This window comes from Pezoporus flaviventris, unplaced genomic scaffold, assembly GCF_033815535.1.
Source record: "Pezoporus flaviventris isolate CSIRO_AGI_PZ_B2104156 unplaced genomic scaffold, CSIRO_AGI_Pfla_v1 ptg000023l, whole genome shotgun sequence".
Taxonomy (NCBI): domain Eukaryota; kingdom Metazoa; phylum Chordata; class Aves; order Psittaciformes; family Psittacidae; genus Pezoporus; species Pezoporus flaviventris.
Genome location: NW_026892571.1, coordinates 3,532,409 through 3,558,474, shown reverse-complemented (window position 1 = coordinate 3,558,474; position 26,066 = coordinate 3,532,409). Strand labels below are relative to the sequence as shown.

At 40.4% G+C, this 26,066-nt stretch overlaps 1 protein-coding gene and 1 long non-coding RNA gene across 2 annotated transcripts in view; one reads left to right on the top strand and one right to left on the bottom strand.

Moving 5' to 3' along the window:
- The first annotated feature begins 271 nt into the window (after positions 1–271).
- LCP2 (lymphocyte cytosolic protein 2) overlaps positions 272–26,066 on the top strand; it is a 30,696-nt gene continuing 4,901 nt past the window's right edge. The window contains exons 1-16 of the mRNA XM_061456433.1: positions 272–592; positions 3,201–3,263; positions 6,923–6,969; positions 15,315–15,380; positions 16,630–16,661; positions 17,494–17,531; positions 18,829–19,027; positions 19,731–19,831; positions 20,375–20,444; positions 20,644–20,727; positions 21,650–21,675; positions 21,760–21,779; positions 21,886–21,990; positions 22,896–22,926; positions 23,521–23,533; positions 24,593–24,713. Coding sequence (XP_061312417.1) covers positions 515–592; positions 3,201–3,263; positions 6,923–6,969; positions 15,315–15,380; positions 16,630–16,661; positions 17,494–17,531; positions 18,829–19,027; positions 19,731–19,831; positions 20,375–20,444; positions 20,644–20,727; positions 21,650–21,675; positions 21,760–21,779; positions 21,886–21,990; positions 22,896–22,926; positions 23,521–23,533; positions 24,593–24,713 — 1,094 coding nt within the window. The 5' untranslated portion in view covers positions 272–514. The remainder of the gene's footprint in view (positions 593–3,200; positions 3,264–6,922; positions 6,970–15,314; positions 15,381–16,629; positions 16,662–17,493; positions 17,532–18,828; positions 19,028–19,730; positions 19,832–20,374; positions 20,445–20,643; positions 20,728–21,649; positions 21,676–21,759; positions 21,780–21,885; positions 21,991–22,895; positions 22,927–23,520; positions 23,534–24,592; positions 24,714–26,066) is intronic.
- Positions 19,170–21,675, bottom strand: LOC133270859 (uncharacterized). The gene is made up of 3 exons (XR_009743941.1): positions 21,611–21,675; positions 20,889–20,964; positions 19,170–19,234 (listed from the first exon to the last, which is right to left on the bottom strand). It is a non-coding gene; the product is annotated as an uncharacterized LOC133270859 (long non-coding RNA).

Sequence of the window (26,066 nt, the reverse complement as noted above, 5' to 3'; positions counted from 1 at the left end):
GTAGTGAGGCAAGTTGAAGAAGTTTCTCTCCAGTGAACGTTTTCTTCTTTGGAGGGGTGCTTGCCTGGGCTAGACTTGCACAACAGCCAATGTCTGCGCAGATAGCATGCCACTATTTTTATACTCTGGAGTGTGTACATAAATGTATTCAACTACAAGCAAACAAGAGTCCACAGGAGCTTACTTATGTGCAGCAGGCAGAACATTTTCAATGCTTTGCTGTGCTTCCTTGTTTACTTATTTATGTTCAGACAAAGGAAGTGGTAAGGCTGATGAGCTGACAGCTTTTCTGAGAAGAGACCATTTTGTGTCAGAGGAAGCTGTATATCTCTCAGAGGTCCTAACAACGGAGTCCTACATTTACAAAAACAACAGCTCTTACACGGAAGAAGCTGAGCATTAGGCAAAGGATTCCTGGACACGCTGGAGGTGGTCACGCACAAGGAATATATGGCTGTTCCACCAACAGTACTGCTCGAACCTTCTCTAACTGCCTAGGGGAGAAAACTTCACCATGGATTTAAGGAACATTCCGTACCGTTCAGACGTGGTTACCTGGAACCCAGACGACTTGGCAGACTACTTCAGGACAGTAAGTTCAGCTGTGCTTTGTCTTTGTGTGATGGAGGAGCAAACTGCTGCAACATGGTGCTAAATTTACATATTTTTATAATGGGCAGAACTTGTTGCAAAACCAAAAGCAAAATCACTGACAAGAAGCTCAGCTAAACTGGCCAGCAAATTCTGTAAATGAAGCTTGAAAGGGTGTTTGAAATGGGGTATAAGAGAAACTTGTGGCTTTTCAAGAAAATACACGCTTTGCTACAATTGTTGATATAACACATTAACAACTGTAGAAGGCATTAATGTGTGAGAAGTACAAGTTTTTTAGCTCTTCTTCAATGATTTTCAGAAGACGTTTTGTTTTTTCAAGTTGCTTAGTGTTCACAAGTGTGCCTCTGAATGTCTTTGCTAATCACATCCACGAGAACCCAGCAAGAACTCCACAGTTGTAGGTACATGGACTCCACATTTTTTAGCCTCAGTTGGAAAAACCGTTTGCCTTTTGGTTTGACTTCCCCCTTCTAAAACTTCTTGGCCAAAACCCATGGCTCAAGGTTAGCAGCTGTCCCCTCTTTCTGGTTACTTCTTCTGATGTTCCTTATGTGACCAGCTGGGAACTTCCGTTTCTTTTGACATCTTTTTCACTTGTGACTATCTATACATTTCATTTTAAAAGGCAGAGAAGTTTCCACACTGAAGAAGTACTCTGAAAGGCAGTACAGGAATGCTGAAACCTTTCTGATTGCCCAGGAACGTGTAACTGAGCCAATTTTACTACAGCTTCATTTCTCTGTGTTCTCTGTAAATTCCTCATTCTTCAGGATCAGAGACAGGGCCTGCTCTGTGTCCCTTGCTCCTCCCAAAGTCCAGATTTTAACATTGAGATCAACAAGATTTGGGAAGATTTGGGAAGATTTGGGAAGACTTTCAAGCACTGCCAGCATAGGTGCTTAATTTTCAAGTGAGCTGCCAGACCAGCTTTAAAAAGCCTGTAAGAGTTTGGGCTTCATTTTAAAATCACATAAAGCTCATTGTTTCAATGGCTCCTATAACTCTGTGAGAGTTTTATTTGAGGAGTTGAGGCAAGTTTGATACTAGAATGCAAAACCAGCTAATAAAGACAAGCAGCTCAAACACAAAGCCTGTGTTTGGAAACTACCAACTACCTGCAAACCTCTAATTTTAGGTTCCTCAGTTTCTGCCAAGTAAGAATTCTTCACACTTAAGAGTAGTAACATCTGGTGAGTTGACTTTAAGCCTCTGCTAATTTATACTATGCACTGTAAAACGTAAAAGCAAAGCTGTTCATACTGGTAATATGTTAATGAAATAGTTATTTTTAATAGCTAAACAGTATTTTTCATCAATTACTTTACAAATGAGATTAGGTCTCCGTCCCACTGATGTATTCTACCAAGTATGGCAGCTGCTCACTGCTGCACACAGACTTGTGCTGGTAACATCATGACAACGCTCACTGACTGACAGAGACAGTATTTGCACCTTGAAGTCCTCAGTCTGCACAAATGTCTTGCTCTGTGTCCTGATGCGTTTATCAGAGTTTGGACTGTTTCTGCATGTGCGTAACTGAAGTGTCCTAAAAACATCCTCTCAGCTGTTCAGATGTTTTCAGGACCTGTTCTCATATAACACCAAGCTACGAGATTATTCCTTAAAATGAATAAATAAGATAAAACTAAGAAAGGACATAATGCTCCCTACAATATGTTCTCTGCTTTAGGGGAACCGTCGCAGCAGCACAGGATCATGTGTCTGCTTAACTTTCCCTAACTAAAGTTTCAGCAGGGCTAGAGCCATTCTTCTGTCCTGAAGGGTCCCAAATGTCACTTTGCCCACTCTTTGGGTTCCTTCTGGTACGGACCTGATCAACTTGGAACAGGAAAACGTCATTCTAACCAGGTGAAAAATACAAGCAGTGTTCTCACATGCTGTTTCTGATCAAACAAAAGAAAAAAAAACCAGAACCCTGAAGACACCCACTGGAAATATTTAAGGATCAGGTCTTGCTATACATCGCTAAGGTTTGGGCTTGTTGGTTTGCTCTTTATTTAAGTCCCTCAAGTTACTGTTACATTTTTGCATGGTAGGACCAGGAGCTTTATTTTATTATGTATGTGATCAGCTTCTAAACTGCCTGTTCTTGTCCTAAATACTACCACAAAACAGAATATTGTGGAAAAACTTTCCAAATACTACAGATAATTTCCAGGACTAACAAGCAACATATCTATCCAGAGGAGGAAGCTTTTGGATCACAATGAATTCAGAGACTGGGATCAGGACTTCAGTATTCCAAGATACCAAGTATTTGTTGTGCTTCCTGTTTTCCACAACTGTCACTACCACAACTATCCGTTTTCCAGATACTTCTTTGGGCCATGCAACTGTTTTTTAAATGTGAGGAATTACATGTTACTAAATGGATGGAACTGTCAAGTCCACTGCAGAATTTTTCTCTTAAAAATCCATGTTTACAGAAAAAGATGAGCCATTTAGACAGGCTCCGGCATATGAAATGGTGATTTGGAGCATCTACTCAAAGCAAATGATATGCCTAAGTGTGTTCATCCGTTCTTAAAATGAAGGTGCAATAATCATCTTCTTATCATTGACAGTTAAAGTATAAGGACTGTGAGAAAGTCGTGAGGAAGCACAGCATAAATGGACAACGGTTTCTGGTAAGTGGATCTGTAAAAATTCCTTCCTGTAAGATTCCCACCAAGTGATTGCTTCAACTTCTTAGTTTGCATCAGCAGATGCAAAGTGCTGAGCTCGAGGTGGTTATTCAGGTATAAATATGAGAAGTAATTGCCTTTGCTAAAATCAGCCAGCCACCTCCTTTACATACAGAGCGCTGGCAGCCCAAGCATGTTGTTTAATATGCATCTATTTATGTACTTTTTAAATGACAGGGAGGTTATAAACCACAATCTTGTCTTGAGTTCATCTGTTCCTTTATAGGAAGTGCTTGCTTTGAAGTACTAACTACAGAAAACTCACATTTATTAATTGTCCTCTCTTACTAAAGAAGATACAGACGTGGGCTGGATGACTGGCTTTCTGGTGTAATCACTATTTCATGCCTATATACTTGAAATTAGGTTTCTTTAAATTTTGTATATAGAAATGTAGAAAATCAGTGAACTTAAAGAGCAGCAAAACCAGTAATAGTTTAAAAATAAAAGTCCTACTGCGTTTAAATCAACATTGCTCCAGGCTTTACCAACAACATGGCTTAACTTTAGAAAAGCTGACAACTTCCATTAACACAGCAAATGGTTTTGGGCCTTACATATACATCCACGAGGATGTGTAAGGGCTTTTATTATTACTTTATTTTATCTTTATTTTATTTTATTTCCAAATATTAACTACACTATTTTCCCCCAAAGTAGTGATTTTGATCATCTGTACAATTAATGAAAGTGGGAAAAGCTATGCACACCTCTTCTAAAGCCTTATATTTCATTTACTTGTCCTAATGGATCAAGCTTTTTGACAGAGAACATCACACTTTCAGGCACCCTTCACTGGAACAGGATGTGACACCTCCCTCCTACTGGGTGGAGTCAGAATTATTCAGATGTGTGTCACTGTCACAGGATCTATCCTACCAACCCCTAAGAGCTACTCCTTGGCTCAAGCACCGAGGAGCTGTGGCTGGAGTGGGAGTTCTGGCTCTGGAAGCATTATGAAATTCCAGGGTTTGTGAGGTACAAATAAGATGAACAATAACTGCGATTCCTAAGGGATTGCTATCATTTTGTATTTCCAGAATGTTTCTCTAAATACACAGGATCATAGAATCGACTGAGTTGGAAAAGACCTTTAAGATCATCAAGTCCACTCTTTCTCCCAGGACTGCCAAGTCCATCACTAAACCATGCCTCAGAGTGCAGCAGTTCTTCAGAAGCATCCTAGCAGATGCAAAGGATGCTTTTGTATTAAGTAAGCAGCTGCTCACCTCTGCTGAGGCTTCAGCTTTTAACCTCTTGACCTACTTGTCATTTGTATAAAAACTTCTATCTTGTCATTACATAGAAAGGTTCCCCTGTGAAACCGAACAAAGGAGGCTTTCAGGGGAGCATGCTGGAGTACTGCGATCTTGAGAAAACAATTACTGCTCTGTATGAATGCTTTTTCTCAGCAATACCTTTTTACATTTTGTAAGTTACTGGAACGTGCCAGATTACAGTAGCGCAGAGGGAACTGTTCGGACTGAGGGCTTGCAGGTTTTCTGTCTGCTGTCAGATCTCTCTGGTAAACCTGACTGTAACAGTATTGCTGTATCAGAACACCCTAGTTTCAAAGCCACATTTCTGTACCCACTACAAGGCTACCACCAGGAAAGTCCAGTTGAGCCGTGGTAGGAAGGAGACTGCAGCGATCCCATGTAACTTATTCTAATAAAATTCTCTAATATCTAAAGTAGCACCATAGCCCTTTTATGAGAGTTTAAACTGAGAACTTTTATCGGCTTTATTGCCAGAATAAAATTCTAGAGAGACGCTTTAAAAGGTCTTTAGCAAAAATTCTAAATTTAGAAAAAAGAGAGTACAATTTTTCTGTGGTTTACTCCTGAGTATTCCCAGAGGCAAAATAGTGCTGGAAACCAGAGATGGGATTAGTCCTGTGCTGAAAATCATTGATACCATTGTGTACCAATGCAGAATTAGAAACCTCTTACTGTTGGCAGTGAGACAGAAAGAACCAGACTATCATCCATGTTCCAAAGAGAGTGTGTGAAGCTTGTGAGTGACTACACTCTGTCCTAAACTCAGCATTGAACATAATGGAAGAAGAAAGGGGCTGACCCTCTCTGCAGCAGCATAGCAAAGCTCTCAAGACTTAGCGCAGCTCAGCTTCAGGTCAGGAGTAACCTGTGATCTAATCACTGGGTTATGGTTGAAGGGGGAAGAAACACACACACAGTTTCTAGAAAGACTTCTGTTAGGCTGCAAAGGCTGCTCTTAAGTCCAAGGAGTTTTCAAACCATATCTCCACTAGAACATGTGATTTTACATGTACTGTGATGCTACAGGTATGGTTCTGAGCACAAAACTCCAGCAAATGCTGTTCTATTTTAAAATCTACAGTTTTACCATGAAAATTCGCAATTGCGCACAACTTTGCCTGATTTCACTGTGCAGACATAAAGGAATTCAATATATCTAGCTTCTGAAGTCACCTAAATACCATATTTTTTACCTGCACTAAAAAGATGTGAAGCAAAATAGCCTAAAATCAGAATCTATGGTAGAAGTTTGCCTTCCCTACCAGGAACAGCCCTTTACAAAGGGCATTTTGTTGCATATTGCCTTAAAACTGTAAGTGTTTAAAAGAGCATTTAAAGTGTTCTGTCCGTTTATATTTTCTGTGAGAAGCATAATTCCACAGTTGCCAGGAGGAATGCCACTGCTGATGGGCTCAAGCAGACCATGTTCTGCTGGCCTCACACCATAATCAGTAGCACAGGATGTTACCAGGATGTAGCTCTCTATCAGTTGCTTGACACTGTCCAACAAGATGAATTATGGTATCTCAAGGGTATGTTTTCCTGTATGCTAGGTGATGGCAACGTACAATGAAAATCCAGAAAGCAAGAGAACAAAATGATAAAATATTAGAAGACTTAAAAATAGTGCTGGAATTCTTTGGGTCACTGTCTGTCCACCCGCTTTAGCTTCAGCATCTTGACAATCTCTAGGAGAAAGCTGTTGCAGAAGAGGGTTTGATTCCAGTTCTTTTGAGAAGCAGCTTGCCTGTAAGTCAATGTGACTCTACACCATCAGTAAAGGACTGGATTAGAACCCAAATCAGAAAAGCAAATGATTTGATTTTAACTTTGCACAGAATCCCATTAATCCAGGAAGAATGGCTCATCTGCTGGCAAACAAACGCTCTCCTCTGGGAAGTGCTGGTTTAAGATTTTACTTCTCCTTACAGGTCATTATGACAAGCTCTCATTAAAACACTGCAGCCATATTCTAGAAATACTTCTCTTTGAAGTTACATGTGATTACTCTGTTGAAGTCCTTTGTGTGTAACTGAATACCCATGATGTTTGTTAACCTCCAGCTGGTTTTATGCAGCTACATAACATAAAGACCAATATCCAGCAAAAACAGAAAAAGAGAGAGAGGATTTTTTGACGGCAATGGGTTCACTTCTCTTACAAGCTATGGGAAGGACAGGCTGTTATCTTACACTGCTTTTCTATGCACTTGCTGTTCCTGCCAGTTGAGATCTGATGCCTCATTTTGCGTATGCAAACTTCTGTTGTGGCAGGGCGTTCCATGCACAGTTCTGTGACATGTACCATGTGCTTCCTTTTCAGAACATGACTGAAAATGACATTCAGAAATTCCCCAAACTCCGAGTGCCGTAAGTAAAGCCAAGCCAATTTAACACTAAATTATTTTAGCTGGTCTGCAGTGAAAACTCATAGGAAATAGGGGGCAAATGATTTGCAAGTGATTAGATAGAGACCTGTTGATTGCGGTGTACCAAGAAAGAAAAGTTACTCCAAAATGAAAGGAGGGTTGTCATGGTTGCTCCAGCACAATGATACAATACAGAACTATTGTCTGGGGGATGTTCAAAACAACTCATCCATAAGTTCTTTGACAGCAGCTACACAAAGGTTAAACTTTTTGCAAGTACTATGTTTAAAGTATGATTTAACTGTTTGGTGTTTAACTGTTAACTTTAACTCAAAGGAATAAAGAAAGTCCGGTATGTAGACAATGGGTGAGAAGTGCAAGTGATTTTCATCATGTGCTTTTCCTGTAGGTAGGCATTAAGGATAAACCAGTCTGGAACATTTGATTTGGTGTTCAATTGTTCAGCTTCCCTGAGCTCTTGTGGATCAGGCCCTGGAAAAGTTTCTAATTTATCTGAATAGCTTCTGGAGTTTTAAAGAAGTTACTTATGAAGAACGTTACCTCATTAAGTTAAACTGAGTAACAGAGAAATCAGCTGTTTCTAATATTTTATGGTGGAAATCAAAGGATTTTATTTTGCTGTGAGTTCTGTGGTACATATTTAAGCTGGACATTATGAGGTTCCTAACCATAGGACATGTGGAGCTCTTCATGGTCTTCTAAACAAAGTAAGGAGGAGAAAAAGAACTCAACTCAAGTTATGCCAACATGGTTTGCTGATCATTTCCCAGCTCCACACTCACGCCTTCTATGCATTTCTCAATTTTGCTACATCAGATATGGTCTGCTTCACCTTTTCTGATGCATCAGGGCTTGTGTAAGAGGTTTTGGTGAGGCCAAGAGCACTGAAACGTTCTGAAACACCTGTGTGGTCTGTCACATTCACATGCTTCTGGGTAAGCTGGTGGCTAGATTTGAGGGCAGGCAGATACCTCTATTCAGATCAGATATGCAAGGACATTACGTGTTTCTTCAGATCATATCTGTACTTTCACACAATAGCGATTGGTGGTGTATGAGTATTAGCTAGTGGGACCAGAAGTATCAAAGACCTTCCTACAAAAGAAGATGCCCCAATGGCTCAGCATTTGGCAAAAGTGCTGTGTGTTCTCCTTGTTTGAGCTTCTGGTTTTGAGAACTTCTGATTTGCTTTCAAATTTCTGAGTCACAAGCAGTCAGTGGAAGGTCTAATAACCCACACATACAAGAGATATTAATGTCATAGGTGAATAGTCAAAATGAAATCTAACAGTGTGGATTTACTCCTGTCTCCTCATCTATGATGTTTGGAAATTGAAATCTCCTCATCTATAATGTTTTGGAAATTTGATTTTCACAGTCACTTGCCTTGTTTCAGCCCAGCAGCAAGCAGAGAGCCTTTTCTAGTCAGATCTGGGCTTCCCAACAAGAAAAGAACTTGAAATTAAGAGCTTTATAAGAAGACTTAAACTTGTTGCCCAACTTGAAGAACTGAATGATTAAGTAAATTAATCAATCTGAATGAAAGTTCTGGAACTAATGCCCTTGTTCTCAACTTTCCCCACACTTACAAAAGGGAAACAGTTCACTAGACTATTGTGAATACACATGGGACAAGGTTGATGTTATGTGGGATCCTCAGTGTAATGCCACTGTTTGCAGCAGGAATTTAGGGCTTTAATGGGAAAGGGAAGCAGCTGCCATTTAAAAACAAAACCAAACCAAAAGCCCCAGCAGAATAAAATACATCAGTAAAAGAACTTGTCAGGTTTTTAACATTAATTTCACCACTTCAGAATCTCCACACTCTCCCCAAAGTGCAAAGTGCTTGCTGCTGACTGCTACTACAACAGTCATACCCTACTTTCATATCATAATGCAAACCTCACCTAATAGGAAGAGGTTTTCTACAAGCTGAAACACACATTAGCATATTGTATAGTATCTGTTGCTTAACAACAGTGCTAAATTCCGAGCATGTTCTATAAAAATGACTAATATAAATAGCAAGAGTCGCACCTGCAGCCATTGGCAGGAATAAAATGTACATGTACAAGAGCCATTGCTCTCCAGTAACTGTAGCAGGGTTATGCTGACTTACATGTACCCAGTGCACAAGCCAGCACTACAACTGCAGAGGCTTTGCAAACCACAGCCTCCCTCCATCTGCACCTCCTGAGCCTGGTATGTGGCTCTAAATGTGGTATACTAAATGTATACTTTTGAGTAAAGCTACTGTGTAAGTGCTAAATATAAACGTGTCATTACTTGGGGTGATTCTGTGACATTTACAATAACCTTTAAGTGTCTAGGCTGGAGCAGCTCTGCTCTGGAGCCAGGCTGAGAGAGCTGGGCTGGGTCAGCCTAAAGGGGCTGCAGGAAACCTGGAGAGGGGCTTGGGACAAGGGCCTGTAGGGACAGGCCAAGGGTAATGGCTTTAACCTGCCAGAGGGGAGACTGAGATGAGCTCTTAGGCAGAAGCTCTTCCCTGTGAGGGTGCTGAGGCGCTGGCACAGGGTGCCCAGAGAAGCTGTGGCTGCCCCATCCCTGGCAGTGTTCAAGGCCAGGTTGGACACAGGGGCTTGGAGCAAGCTGCTCCAGTGGAAGGTTGGAACTGGATGAGCTTTAAGGTCTCTTCCAACTGTAATCAGTTCAGGATTCTATGATTCTGTGAAGTATCATGGGCCATTTCCTGAAACTAAGAGAACCCCTCTGCAATCTTCTGTTACTATTAACGGAAGTTTTGAGAGCTAATCCTCGTCAGCTGTGTTACAGGTGCACATCTCCATGAATTTTCTTGGGGCTTATTTTTAAATCAAAAAAAAAAGGATTTAAACACCATTTTGAAAGTTAAAATATCTCACAAAATCTTTAAAACTCTCCATTAAAAGGGCTGCAGACTACGGAAAGCTTTGCTAAAACATTTACATGTGTAAGGGTACCATATAAAAGTGGCTGACATCTCCAAACAGTCCTGCAAGTTTTATTCTGGCAACCTTTCTGCAGTCAAAAGAGTTAATGGACAAGAAGTCTGCACAGGATGCACTGCACTTGCAGCGGCCATACACAGATTTCTTGAGGGATCATAACAAACTCCACAGTCCACGTACCCAGCAGGGATCCCCATTCTCGTCTAGGGTCGCCTCCTACCTTTCTTGTATGCCTTAGAGAGGTCTTGTACACCAGGTGATTTTTACTGGCATCGTTAAGGAAATCTTTTCCACATGTCTGTTGGGGCATTACATCTTGTGGAGGTGGAAAATGAAGACTGACTGAATGAAGAAAATAATAAGTTTTACTGTCGTTCAGAATATTTAGGGTGATGGTGCTGTAACTCTTTGGAACCCTGAGATCTCTTGCACTTATGTTGCTATTAAAGGAGTTTTAGAGAAAAGTTTATAAAATCAACTGTGTAATGCTGTATTTTGACTCCTCATGGAAGCCTTGCTTTCATTCCCACTTACATGCACATAGAATCTAAGCGCAGCTGAGGCACCAGGTCCCAAAGTAAAAGGCAGTTTACAGCCCCGCTCACCACCTTCACCCTTTCCTTTGGACAAAAGGGAGGTGAGAAAAGCCACGTGTTCTTTGCCAGTTCCGTGCCATAGTTGAACTGCTCTGGGTGGACACAGGGAAGTGGGAGTGGAGAGAGATTCTGGCGCTGCTGTAAAGCTCTAGGCGCTTATTCCGGCTAAACAGAAAATGCCACCACATAGTATTTCTACTTGAATATATACATGTCTGTTTGAACATGCAGACTATCACCTTCAGGTCACGTGGTGGAAAATTAAGAATACTAAACATGTCTTAAGAATTTAAGCATTGTTGCCATTCCATGGAAAGAAACATGCCTTTCTGTTCCAGCGACCTACACAGATCTGCTACGGCGCTGAGGGCAAAGCTTTGAACACCTGATTACAGGTGATGGATTCCAGTCTCCAGGTTCCAGACCACAAAGGGTTTTCCCAGTTTCACTCGGTAGAAATCTGTGGCCCAGGAGACATTCAGTCATTATCCCATTGCCACAGACCTTTAAGGACCAGCAACATTTGGGACAAGTAATCTATTAGTAGGAACATCTTGTTCCTACATTTTGTCCTTTTTCCCACTGGGAAATTAAGATAAATAATTGTGGCATGACCATCAGCTTTAGAGATTTTTTTTTTTAGTCGGGAATGTAGCTGTCAACCTAAGTAAGAGAGAGCATCAGGGTTGACCTAACCATTTCTTCAGTTATTAATAGCTTAGCAATCAGTTACAACCTGCTTTCTTCAAACATACACTATGCTTAACACTTGGCATTTTGTAGCAGTATGAAAACCTGTTAAAAACCATAGTGTTACGGGTTCTGTTGAGCTCATTCATGTTACTCTTGTACTTGCTGTATCTTATGGAAGAACCATCTAAGTTAATATTAATGCTGCTGGGTTAACACACACACCTGAAGGTTCACAAACAACACACGGCATCCTGAAAGAGTGGCGCACTGGTGCAACAGGGAAGGGATACGGTACATATTACACAGCAGACACTGAATCTCTGCACAAAACGAAACTCAGACCTAATCATGATGCAGTTAACATTTTGATCATGAATCTAATGAAACAAAAGGCTCAAGGGACACACGGAGTTTTGTTATTGCTCATTATCATTATTTCCAGTAACATAAGGTCATAAAGGTTTATACTTGTGGTCAACAAATGGGAGTCTTTCAAAATGTTTTAAAGAACATTCAACAGAATGCACCTCAGTTGATGGGATCAGAATCAGTGAGCACGAAAAAGCCATGGTCTCATTCAGAATAACATCGGTGGTTGGCCAGTACCTGACCCATGATATAAACACTGAGTTTAATCACTGACACTCTTATTGCTTATTGTCTTGAGAGAAGACGTTTCAAAGTTTTTGGTAAGTCCAGGCACTGCTCCAGGCTGCTGATCCCTTCAGCTCCTCAGCAGCAGGGCACTGGCAAATCTGGGACTGGAAATTTTCCACCTTGGTCAGGAAACTTGTAGCATAGCCATAGCACTTGTGAAATTTTTCAGTCATAAAGAGAGCATCATTGCACTAAAGCAGATCACTGCATCTGCCAGTTCAAACATGGAAGTGAGCTGAATTCTGAAGGGGACACATTCGGACCCTACAAACACAGCACAGCCTGAAAGTCGTTCTGTTTAAAGTGCAAATGTAAGCATTAAGCACTCTGTGGGGACCCTGTCTTTCCAGAAGGTATGCCATGGGCAGAGGTGGGTGTGTGTGCACACATTCTCTCTCAGCTGGGAGGCTAAAGGTTGTTGAAAGGTTTAGAACATAATGGACATTCAGCCAGTTTTGAAGCTAATGTAGTAGTATTGCATCTGCCCAACAGACTTTTCCCAAAGGCCAAAACAAAGACTTCAGCACCAGTTATGCTCTCGACAGTGTTCAGTCTGCAACTCTGCAACCTCCTGGCCCTAGAGGACTTTGCCTTTCATCTTTCTCTCCTATCTTAACTCCTTTATCCCCTTCTCGTAGAATGGATTATATTCAGACCAGTATGTGCACTCAGTGAGCAAAAGCCGAGTCAGAGTCCTGCTTTGGGGCTGGGTTTAGGTTTCACTTTTTCTGATTTTCATCTTCCTCCCAGTCTGAAGCCAAGCATGAGGTGGAGGAGGCATAAAGAGAAAGAGAAGTCTGAGTAACATTTTCTGCAAGTGCTGTTGCCTTATCGGCGCCTATCGCCCACTCCCTGGCTCAGAAAGCAGTGTGGTTTGGGCACTTCCTTCCTCACTGCTGCAAACTCAGCTGCTCAGCGCACCCACTTCTGTCATAACCTTGCCTGCAAAGCATTACCCTTCTTAACTTTGCTTTCTTCTAACAACCTTTCTAAGCCATTGCTCTGAAACATTTCAAATAAGCTTGAAGATTAGACACTGTTACTTTAAGCAACAAATAAGTAATTGTTTTGGCATCAAAAATAAGATGAGCAACATTCTCCTTTCAGGTTTTCCTCAAAACCCAGTTGATGTAAATGGTCACAGCAGCCAGGCCAGGGTTAGTCCAGAAAGCTTCCTAACACATCTCATTCTTATCCACGGAAGTCTGAATAACCAGAATGATTAGCTCTAAAGCCAGTGATCTTCATTTCATTTCTTTAGCTGAAAAAAACCCACAGTATTACGAAAGATCCTTCCTCCACCTCTTCCACACCAGAGAACAAGCCACACACCAGTTCCGTAATCCACTTCTCCACCAAAGCACTGGTGCACTCAGTGCACTGTTAACCCTGGAATGTTTCCTGGTGTGTGTTTCACGTGGAATTTATTATTTACACGGCAACTTCCTTACCACCTGCAGCAGGACAGTTCTTATGCAGAGGAATGTTGATGGCATGGGAAAGAACATACATTATATGCTCATATGAAGCATATGCCTGTAACTTGGCTTTTTTCTTGCTTTGTACAATTTGCTTGGGTAACAGTGTCAGATTTAGCTGTAATCCCTCTTAAATGATTAACATTTGTGCATAAGCTTACTTCCAAAGGGGCAAGTGACGCAATATTCGCTGCAAATAGAAAAGTGCCAAGTACTGTCTTAAGAAAAATGTAAAATGTTCTCCCTCTGCCTTTCTATTTTCATACCTGGATCCTTAAGTACAAATCCTCAACTTCACATTACTCTTCACCCTTTTCTGACAGCGTAACCATGCTGATCTGAAATCGCCTGTTCTTGCAGGCAGCCTTATCTCTCACCATAGAATTTTCCCTAATACAACAGAGCAACCCTATGTCTTGAATTTAACATTCAATCTGAAGTACAGTAAGGCAAGTATTAGGGAAGTAGCAAGGGCAAGACAAGGGATGGTCAAAATAAGAGAAAGATTTTAGCATGGTTCAGGATGTTGGCATTTTTTTTTAATACTAGATTGCTAGAAAGCTTGTCCTCAAGTCCCAGCCCAGAAAACAGTTAGACATGAAAGCAAACACAAATGAGGTCACTTGGAAAAACCTAGGGGATTATTATTGCAGAGTAACTGAAAAAAGACATGGAAGAAGAAGAAAAGCAAAATAGAGTGGTGAGTGCCTGGCCATAAACACAGATTCTACAATACTGAGATGAAGTGTGATTGACCCAAAATAAGATGTTTGGAAAAGAATTCTGCACTAACAAACAACACAGTGAAGATTGTACAGAATTTAGAATCTGAGACAGTCATGTTGAATTAATGTTTTTTTTTTCATATTACTTTTATATCCGCAATTACTGTCTCACACAGACCTAAATAATATAAGCTAGAAGTCAAATGGGATATTTTTCACCAGATGTATGCAACTGATTTCCTTTGGCTGTCACGGGACCTTCTCGGTGGGGCATCACTCAGAAAGAAAGCGAGTAAGAAAGGCAGTTTCAGCCCATGACTGATCATAAGCTCTCCTTGAAACAAAAACATTATTTGAAACAAAATTGTTTGCCTCAACTCAAAGGTGCTGAGGCAAACTCCATTAATGGCAGAGCAGCAGCTCCCAGTACTCAGCTCAGGGATGCCTGCCCTGCAACCTCAGCACTGTTCTCGGGGAGTCAATGAGAAAACTCTCAGTACCAATGTCTGTTCTGGCTGTGGATGGCAGCAGAATTAGAATCAGAAATAAACATTCCTGACTGCAGTTGTGCTCAGGATTGCATTTCCTTGGTTGATACTCACCCTACTGCTCTTTACAACTCATGCATGAGTGACAACAAACACATTGCCTTGGAAAAATCTCTTTAGACATAAAGCTGTAGTCTTTATGCATTCCACTATATTTCTGCCCTGCCCTGCAAATGTGTTATAACATGGAACTAAAACAACCTTTGTACTTTCTTTACTGGAGGGACCCCGGATTAGGTGTATCTTGGTGGTGATATCTTGTAGAGGGAGGGAGACAGAATAATACAGCAGACAGAGGGGACATGTAACCCTGCTTTTGCAACCATCAGCTTGGTGGAAGCTGTTTCCTGAAGCATTATCTGCTTTTCCATGCAAAATAACACAAATTCAGTTGCCATCATTCAAAGCAGCAGTGTTCTAGTGCGTGACATCTAGCACACCCTAAGCATCTAAGGCTTGCTGGGCTTAATGCTTGTTTTTAAACTTGATCCAACAACATGGAAGCTTGTCTCTGTAAAAAAAGCCCAGTTTTCAATTGGGCATGCTGTAGTGCAACTTTGCAGCACAATGATCAATTCAATATTCTTAGTTAGTTTAGCAAATATCGAGGGGAAGCAGCTCAGAAAATGGCAAGTTTCAAGGATATTTTTCTAACTATTTTTTGTCTTTCTTTTAACTAGAATTGTAAGTAAATTAAGCAAAGAAATAAACAGGAATGAAGGGAGGCTTTCTTTCCTTCCAAAATGGTAAGTAAACCAATTCAGCTTCTCTTGTCAAAGCTTTCAGATCTATCCTTTCTGACCTGTTCTCCATTTGATCAATAATACCTGGGTCAGAGGGATAGCCTGAAATGATATAAAATCCAAGTCTGTTTAGTTAATGTTGTCTGTTAACAATAGCAAAGACTGAGCCCACAAAGACCGCAGGTACTTCTGCCATGCCTGGAACCAAGTAACATACATTTCATACAGTTTTCTACCAGAGATCAATCAATCTTTAGGAATGCTAAAAGCTTAGGCACACATTACTGAATAAATAAGTCATCATTAATGCATTTTGCACTCCTATAGATCATTACACTTTTTAATACTTTATAACTTATTGGATATAATCTGAAGGGGGCCTATAAGGATGCTGGGGAGGGACTCTTCACTAGGGACTGCAGTGATAGGACAAGGGGTGATGGGTTCAGACTTAAGCAGGGGAAGTTTAGATTGGATATAAGGAAGAAATTCTTTACTGTGAGGGTGGTGAGGCACTGGAATGGGTTGCCCAGGGAGGTTGTGAATGCTCCATCCCTGGTGGTGTTCAAGGCCAGACTGGACAGAGCCTTGGGTGAGATGGTTTAGTGTGAGGTGTCCCTGCCCATGGCAGGGGCTTTGAACTGGGTGATCTTAAGGTCCTTTGCAACCCAAACTATTCTATGATTCTGTGATTCTGTAATATTCTTGCAATAGCTAAAAGAGCAGAAACTTGCAAGAACACTGAATGAGAAAAGAACAATTTATGTTCCTATGTGGTGAACATCTAAGCCTACTCAATATAACATGTTTCTACATCAGCTGATGACGTGAGTTTACACCTTTGCATTTACTGGAGTTGAAAACTAGAATCGAAACCCATAAGAATATTTAGCAAGCCTACAAATATTTCTGAACTTGACTTTCGGCAGCTTGACTGGAATTAGGAAAGAAAGTTTCAGTTTTCAGCACTGAGGCCCCTGCTAGATTTATTTTCTGAGTCCCCTTGTTTCTAAACCCTTGACCTCAGTGACTTGAATTTGTTTCAAGACAGTTTAGCTTACATTAGGATCCTGTACGTGAAGTACAAAGCAGTGTGATTTTGGCATTTTGGGCAGAGTTAAACTCATCCATGCAAAGTTCATTCTACTGCTAAAGCTAACTGTTACCTTTATTCACAACAGATTTTAGTATGCTTCAAACTTTTAAGAATGGCAAATGGAAGGACTTTAACTTTTTTGTATCTTTGCTGTAGGGCCCAAACACAAAAAAGTCCTGAAGCCCCAGGTGAGTGTGAGCTGGCAAAGAGCCTCTAACAACAAAAAATGCTTAAAATACTAAAATACTAAGTTAATCCTTGCAGGGCACAGTAAATGAGGGGAAGAGGAGGGAGGGGACAAGGGAACAGAACCCAAAACAATAAACAGGCAAAGACGAGAGCATGAAGCAGTTGCAATAAGAATAAAGAGCAGTTACAGGAGAAGCAGTAGGAAAAAATACTTTTAAAATAGAAAAAATGGTGAAGAAAAGCAGGAGCAGAGCAATTTGCATGAGCATCCACTAACTGCCTTTCTTGAATCCAACATAAAGTATTACTGCTTATATATTTCTGTTCCAACACCTCTGCCCCCTGCCCCTACTCCTAACAGCACCCTCTATCAGAGGGGGAAGCTTCTAGATGTCCTGACTTTTCATTTCAATCACTTTCTTAAGCAGCCACGAGCACTTAAAACTTCTGCAAGTTGCCATGTTCCCCCAGTCCTACTGAAATTAAAAAAAAACCTTTTGATACAAAAGCTAAAATAGTATTAAACAAAGAGATCAAAAGTCTCTGCTCATTCTGAAAGCATTCTGCCTCAAATAATACTTAAAACTGAAGCGCAGGATAAACTTGAAGTGACAGCCTGTACACCAACTCATACAAGGATAGCTATAATCAGAATGCTATTTCAGGTACCTTTCATGCCTGCCTGCCTTTGAAAGACCTACCTTGTTCCTGTGACATAATATCATGGTTCAGAATCAATCTGGGATTTGTTGTGTCCTTTTTGTCAAGTTACATTTTGGTAGTTTAAAGCTGTGCATGCTAAGAAGCCTCATGTTATGTTTCTTTACACAGGATATGCAGGTCAAGACGATGGTGGTTGGTCTTCATTTGTGAGTACTAGGATTAACAAAACCTACTGGTTGAATGGATTTCCTCTTGTATATGGTCTATCCCTTCTTACTTTGTCTACTTTGAACAGTACAGATGGAGTGAGCAATGGCAGGGGGTGTTAGGATGAGGAGAAAGAGAAGGAGGAGCATGAATGACTGGAGTCACTGCACACAGATCTCTCCATGGAGAAAAGGGTCTCCCCCAGTAACTTAATGCAGTGCTTCAGAATGGCAGTCCAATAACACTGGCTCCAGTAGAAGCTCACAGCCTATGACCAGGTCTCCACAGAACCTTTGCGGAATTTTATATACTGATTCCAAGCTGTTTGCAGAGGAGGCTGGTAAAGGAAAGATTGCTGTGTTACTCAATGGCAAAGTCTTGGCATTTTATTCTTTACAGCTCATTTGTTGAAGAATCTGATTTTCTGAAGCCAATTGGACTGCAAAAGTTCCTTTTGCCTTTCAGCACAGAAAATGCTTTGGTGAACATCATTATATGAAGCACCCACAGCTCAGCCAGCTGAATGGATAATCTGACTGATGCCAGTCTGATTTTTTGCAGAAAATGGGGAAGGATTTTTAAATCCCACTTGCTAATAGGTTTGCAGGGGATTTGCTGCTGTTTTAGGAGCACAAAAAGTAAAAGTAATCAACTACAGAGCCCCTCAGTGCAGAGTTAAGCTGAGAATTTCAGCCAAGATACCAATGACAAACTGAGCATTCTTTTCCTTGCAGCCTTGGCAGATTGCACAGAAGTTGTGTGCAGTGACCACTACCATATTTTCACTGTGATCTTACTAGGTCCTGAAAGTTGTGTGAAGCTGGTTTGGTTCTGGTCAGTGGAGGGCACCAGGATCCATACCAAAGACCTCATTTTTTCTGAAGCATTTTTCAAGGTTGAGTTGCAGGCTGCAGAGTACATGTTATTAAGTAAGAATGAATACCAACAGGCATCAACTGCTGCTCCAGTGTGTTTTCAGGGTGCCTTGCCTGTTAACTAACACAAAGGCATTGTGTATTTCAACAAGCAATCACCTTATCTTGACCTTCACCTGCACTTCCTGTTATAAAATGATACTCATTTCCTTTCTGAAGCTGGTGAATGCTGTATGCATTAAGAAAATGCTGCCTCCTTTCCTCACTTTATTTCCACAGTGAAGTTTTTCACTCCAACTGGTTGTAAAACCTTTATATCCTCCAGAGTGAAAACCACCACAGTGAAAAGCCACAAGGAAACTGCACTGGAGTGATTATTAGTATCCTGGTACAGCAATCATTTTTTATGTACATTTACCAGGATGAAGATGATGACTATGAAAGCCCTGATGATGACCAGGAACAGGAAGATGAGGCTGACTATGAATCACCAACAGAAGAACTTGAGGAAGCAGAACATGACAGTGATGGTTATGAGCCTCCTCCATCCAGTAATGATGAAGCACACCACAATGTCATATTTCCTGCCAAGTCACTTGCAAACAACACAGATTATATAGGTAATAACTAAAAATGAAGTGTTATTAATAATTTGTAAAAGGTATTTCCACGCGTTATCAGCCATGTTTGAGATATCTGGTAATGGAATATAGAAAGCTTTTTCTTGAAGTCAGCCGTGTAGTTCATGGACAAGATTTAGTGACAGACTTACAGCATGCTGGTGGCTCTGTGACTTTTGAAGCTAGATTTTCTACTTCAGACAAGCTCTGTTGGGTTAAAGGTAAGTTTCGTTAGTTTCACATGATGTGTACATTCAGGCCTTTGGTCTGAGCTTGTATGAAGCTAAACACGCAGGCGTATTGTATCAGCATTAGCATGCAATCTTGAACAGAGCAAGCTGTCACAGAAGTGGCAAAAAGTGTCCCTTTCTCTGCCTGCAAAGTTTTCATGCCTGATTCTTCAGCAGCCTGCAGTTGTGGCTTCAAACCTGCTGTTGAGACTGGCTGGTGTTTCACACAGTCCCTGCACTGCAGGGAATGAAAAGAAATAGTGTGGGCCAGCTGACTAGCACAGATAGCCACCTCAGAGGCAAAGGGATTCATGAGCCTGTAACTACCAGTACACCATTGATTATGAAGCAACTGTCCATTTATGATATATTAAGTACACAGGCTATTGCAGGGGCCTTTTTCATAAAGATCTAATGAGAATAAAAGAATCAAACTCTGTAGTTGTTTAGTTTGGGATTTTTGTTTCCTCTAGACAGACCTCCAACCACTCGATCATCGCAACAGCCTCCAGTACCACCCCAACGACCCGGCCCATCCCCAGTACCAGCCTCCTTTGGGGGAAGAGGTGCTTCTGTATGTTTCCTTCTTAATACTTCATCTATTTCATTTGGCAGTAGGAACCACAACATTGGAATGCATCTGTCTGGAAAATCTAGGTTTAGATGCCAACATCTTTTGCAGCTGCTGACAGCACAGTGCTGTCTGACCCAGCAACAGTCGGTAACACAGACTTAATATATATTTCCCAACTTCAAATTTACATCCCCTAACTTTAAAACCAGCACGAACTGCATTGAAGGGAGAAAAGGCACAACAGCATTGTTGAAGCTCCCAGTTTTTATCTTTGCTATTTTGTTTACTCATGCCCTCCCTGAAGATAACATCTCTCATTCCTTGTGAGACAAAACAGAATTCTGCCTGTAACAAAACCCTGTATATGTAGGTCATTCTTCAGGAGCGCTAATGGCTCCCATCCTTCCTGCAATGGGCAGAGACCTATTCCTTGTGCTATACCAGAGACCAAGATTGGCAGATGTGATGTGGCAGGTTAATTTACTAAAACTGAAACGGGTAGGTGAAGACACACTTTAACAATATGTAAAACATTTGTTTTAGCTGCCAGCTTTTCCTCCTCCACCAAGCAACAATGACTTGAGTAGAGACAGGAATATCAAGCCTTTGAAACGTAAGTACAGCTGGTTTTCTCCTTATAAAGCTTTCCTGAAATGTTATATAGTGCTTCATTTTTGCTCCTCAGCCCCACTCTCTTCTACTATATGTAGCCTCAGATGTTATTCTAAGCAGTAACAGCAGCTCATGGCCATGCAAAATAAAGCCATACTGACCTATAGTAGAAAATGATCTTACACAACTGTTGTGTTTAGCCCCAGCTCCTTCTATAGACAGAAGCACAAAGCCCTCACTGGACCGCCTTGCTCCACCATTTGAAAGAGAAAGCCCTGGACCAGGTCAGTATTTGCTTGTGTTAATATCAATGGGTTTTTTAATTATTCAAAATTACCAGTTTGAATATCATGCATGCAAATGAACAAGGCTCAACCAAAGGAACTGTAATCCAATCACACTCAAGGTGATGTGTTTATGAATAAACAATATGAACAGTTCTTACAAAGCAAGAGAAATTGTATCTGGGAAGTTGCAAGCCTTGCTCAGGACTAGTTGAACAGAAAGACATTAGGAGATCCCTCTGCAAGAAAGGTTTGAGGCAATTACTTAAGTGAATGAACAAGGAAATATTTAGTAGGTTAAAAGAGAAAATAACTTTTGCATACAAACCTAAGGAAACTGCACACATCACTCTATGTAATTTGGCACCCAGACTTCAAAGAATGATGAGAACTGGAAAAAAATAGGAAAACAAATGTATTTGTTTCAGACCTGAAAACCACATTTTACAGAAAATCTAAACATAATACTCTATGATTTTTATTTATTAAAATCTAAACAGAATACTCTATGATTTTTATTTATTAAAATCTAAACAGAATACTCTATGATTTTTATTTATTAAAATCTAAACAGAATACTCTATGATTTTTATTTATTAAAATCTAAACAGAATACTCTATGATTTTTATTTATTAAACACTTCCATTTGTTATAAAATGGCATAAAAGTATCCAGCAGTTCAAAGTTGAACCATAGAAAATACGCTTGTAAACCATGCCACTTTGAAATGTATAAGAAGGGATACTGCAGTTTTGTCATTCCTTGCAAAGCCAAAAAATCTGTTTGGCTTACGCGTCAGGAGGCCGAATGCTTCAATCTGCAAAATTCACATTCAATGATGTTCAAAACCTGTTTGTTTCATAGAAATTTCAATGATCTTACCTTTCATTTTTTCTGAATGTAAGCTTTTACTATTTTCAGGGAGGAAGCCCAGCACTCCTGAAAAGGTAAAGTCTTTTTGTTTGGAGCTTATTGATATATTTCACCTATTTTGATACACATCCTCTTAACTATTCCTTGTTGTTTTACAGCCTCTGGCTTTACAGCTAAGGTAAGAGTTTTGCCTCTGGAGATGAGACTCTTATTGCAAGTATTACCCAATTATTCCTTAGTAAGCAGCTTTTTGCCTTTATTTTATCATCTTGCTCTTGCTTCAGATCCCTGGGCGAACAGCTAGCAATGATGCCAAAACCTCCTGTCCCACCCAGTGACAGATACGAAAGAGGCAATCCATCTCCTCTAAGGAAGCCAACCCCTGTAAAGTAAGTGTTCATTTAACTGAAATTTCATAAAGGATGAATTCAATTCAATAAAATCACAGATAAGCAATACAGGATGGTAGAACTTACTGTCTCTGCATAACAGCAGTGCCTGTGGTTATCAGTTTTGCCCTATGAACATGCATGGGCTATGCTGTAAGTGACAGAAGAGTGTGAATGCAGGAGATTTCCCCAGCCACATCTGAAACAGCCAAGATGCACAAAGAAATGTGTGATCCGTGATTTTTACTAAAACTGAAACAGAAGGGTGATCAAAAACTTGACCGGATCAAGTTCTTGCTCTGGGGAATATTCCTTCATGAGTTCTCTGGCTATTGTTTTTAGGATGTTAGAAAAAGAAAGCTTTACTTTCCTACCATTGATTTTACTCACCTGCAAAGCTCCTTCTCAGCAGCAAACAGCAGAACTAGATCATTCTCCAGCATTTTCTAGATAACTTGTGGGTTCAATAGTGTGACTGCTCTTAAAACAGGAAAAGAAAGTAATCAAGATCTGCTAATCGGCCAGGATAATTTATCAGCGAAAGGATAACTGGAAGGCTTAGTGTGTGCTCCAGCAGTGTTGCTAAGGACTAGAAAGAAGTTTAAGACTTGCAGTTTAACGCTCCATAATTGTACAAACTTGTTTTAAATTCTAATATCATGATTAATTCATCAGATGTTTTCCTTGTTGATAGAGTTGAGAGGGGCTAAGGACTAGTGTGACATCTTAGAGGTGGAAATTAGAATCTCAGGTATTTTTATGAGGGGAAAAAATGTTTCTGCATTCATTAGGTCTGTATACTTGCTACAAATTCATATCTTAGTTGAAAATACAGCCTAATGCACACAAAGTACATGAGTAACATTCCACCTGTGATTCATGTTTTGTTTTCTGTTTCATTTCAGGCAGGGTTGGCCACTACACAAAACGCCTCAAGTAAGTATAGTCTCAAAGCAAATGCTTAAAGGTATAGGGACTACAATAAAATGAAGTACCTGTATAAATTAATAATTCTGGAAAAGGTAAACTCATTTCTTTTATCAGTTATAAAAAATACTCTGGGTTTCTTTTTGAACAGTTCTTCTATGTCAAGCTCAGTTTATTCCCAGAGTAATTTATCTTGGATACACAATAAGACCAGAATTTTTTCTGTCATGGGAGAAGTGACTTTGCTTACACTAGGTTTGGGGGTTCTTTTCCAGCTTAAGCTGGCCTAAGGAGTTCACTTTCAGATAACTCATAGCCTGCACTTCTTGATGGAATGGGGAAAGTTTACATCAGCTGAGAATTTCTTACTACTTTGGGTCAAGATCCATCTACCTCACACCTTATTTGTAATAATAGAGCTTGAAAAATGATTTGGTGTTGGATGAAGATAGAAATCCCAGCAGTTTGGATGAAAGTGACAGTATAGAATTGGAGTCCTTGTATACTTAAAATTCACCAACTTCCAGGTTTTTGTTTTGTAAAACATTCCTAAGACCTGTGCTATAATATGTTGCTAATGTTTCTTTTCTTTTGGCTCCCCAGGAAGAAGACGACAGTGAGTATCTCCACTGTGATTTTTAAAACTTTAAGTCTTTCTTGGTCTTAGTTCTAAAAAGAAAAAAGGGATTGCAAAGTTGTTTCTTTAAAGCCACTTCAAAATGTCGGGTGGTATCTTGAAGTGTTGTAGAGTGCTTATAAGACACCTCCTACAGATGTATATATCAAAGCTGCAAAACACAGGAAATCAATAGCTAATAGACCCTTCATAGTCAGCCACTTACAGGACAGCAGGGCTCCTTAGCTTGAAATACATTTCATTTTAGGTATTTGTGGTCTGCACACAGCATCAAACAACATCAGGCAGCTGGGCATGTTAGACCTGGTATCCTCCCAGCCTGCAATCAAACATCCCGTCAGACCCTGCTGGTCTTCTGTGCAATGTTGTTTACTCTAATGGACAGAAGTAGAACTTGTTTCATGTAATACTGGTATTTATAAATTACTTCAGAATCCTGGTTCCTAAAATGAAGTTTGTAAAGTGATGGCCTAACAGAAGCAGAACATTTGGCCAAGTCTATAAATTACCACTGCCTCTAAGCCTCAATGAAGAAGAGGGCTGTTTGAGCTGTGCAGAGAGCAGCTAATCTACTCCCCTCTTACCAGTAGCTGATTTCTGAGGACACTGCAGAAGAAAATCTTTTATTTTATGCTGTTGTTTATGATGATATGGGAGAAATTTCACAAAGGAATGAAGTTCAGGAAGATAACCTCTAGTGCACTCTTTAGAAGCAACATAACAGAGAACGGATAGTTACGTACCATCTTCAGCTCCATGGCAGTCATCTGAATTTTGGCTTGTCCAAAACTGAAGATAGAACATGTAAATGTAAATGTTGCTCAACCCATTCCAGTTTGTCATTTTAATATTTAAGATTAAGTTCTCACTTGACCATCTGAGTTTACAATCTGTAACTAAGATATCAAAGACGTTTTATAGAACGTTTCCTCCATTATGATTATCAGTTAAACAACAGCAATGTGACACCAGTTCTTCATTCTACCTCCTTTAAGACTATCTCACAAGTTTGACATTTCCTTCTCTTTCTCTCCACAGCAGCACCCCAAAGAACAGTGCCACAGATATCTTTGCCTCCATACAGCTCCAATACATTCCCATCCAAATCTGTCAAGCCTCCACCTAAACCAAGCTCCAACATTCTGCCTGGTGCAGAAAGGTTTGTTTCACCCATTATTGTGTCATTCCTGTGAATCTCTCTGCAATTTAACAAATAATGGTATGTAGGTGGCTACAGGGTTCTCAGGTGAACACAAGGCAACGACTTGAAGTAGTCCATTATTTTTCAGGCTATATCCTTGCCTCCACTACATGATAATTTGTGTTGTTCCTACTATCAAGGAGAATCCTTCATATAACTGAAGCTCTGTATCCAGTGAAGCAGATAATGGACATATGGCAACAAAATAAAACCAGTCTCTCAGGTTTATATCAAGGCAGTATTTTAGGGCCTACATGGTCCAATGCTTCTGTTCTCTGCCATTGCCTCCAGGATCCCTAAGAATGACAAGACCTTTTGGGAAAGGATAATCATCATAAAAACCTGTGCAGGATGTAGGGCAGAGGTTCTTCTATAGGAGCCTAAGTGCTACAGCTGTGACTAATAATTGCTTCAGAACTAAAACCCCACCACCTTCGCTGTCTAGAATTGAATGTGGAATATACTCTAACCATTAAAATTCCTATTAAAATTGTGAGCCTTGCTTCAGTTGTGTTTTCTTTCCAGCTTCAGCTTCTAAGTATTAGATTGCTATGTCTTCATTTGCTAGATGGAAGAGCCCTTAATTAAATTTTGATTTCTGATGCAGTGTGCAACAGACCAAGCTTTGATGAGTTACAGTGGACTCCTTGAGTCTAAGTCTCAAGTACATTTTCTAAGCTCTGTATTTTTTTAATGGCTCTTTGATGAATTCCTCCTGTTTACCGTCATCCTCTGGAGCTGCTGACACCTCAGTAGAACAAATATTGCAGTAGCAAAAGCAAGGTCATATGCAAATAGGAACTATTCCTATGATGAACACTTCTGCTTACATTCAAACAGCGTTGCCAAATTTTGCTATAGCAGAGGCCCCATTTGGCTGATTCTCTCCCATGAATCAAGTCATGATAGCATGGTTTTATTCTGCAAACATAATTAACATATTTATCGCAGAGCTTTTTGTACTGTTCATTTAAGCAGGAGAGAAATATGAACTATAAAGGAAAAGAGTGCAGGCAGTTTGTTGCCAATGAAGTACTCAGGCCATAAAAGGGAACTGTAGGTTTTCTAACCAAAAAGAATAGAAATGAATACAGGAGGGAGATCATAGGTACACAAAGGTGTTACGGCACTGTGGGTATGAACTCAGGGCCACTGTCAGCTCAGAGAATCAGGGTGGTTGAGGAGGCCAGGAATCTCTGGACATCACCTGGTCCAACCTCCCTGCTCAGGCAGGGTCACCTACAGCTGCCCAGCACCATGTCCCGATGGCTTTTGAGTATCTCCAGTAACGGAGACATAATGGTGGATCTA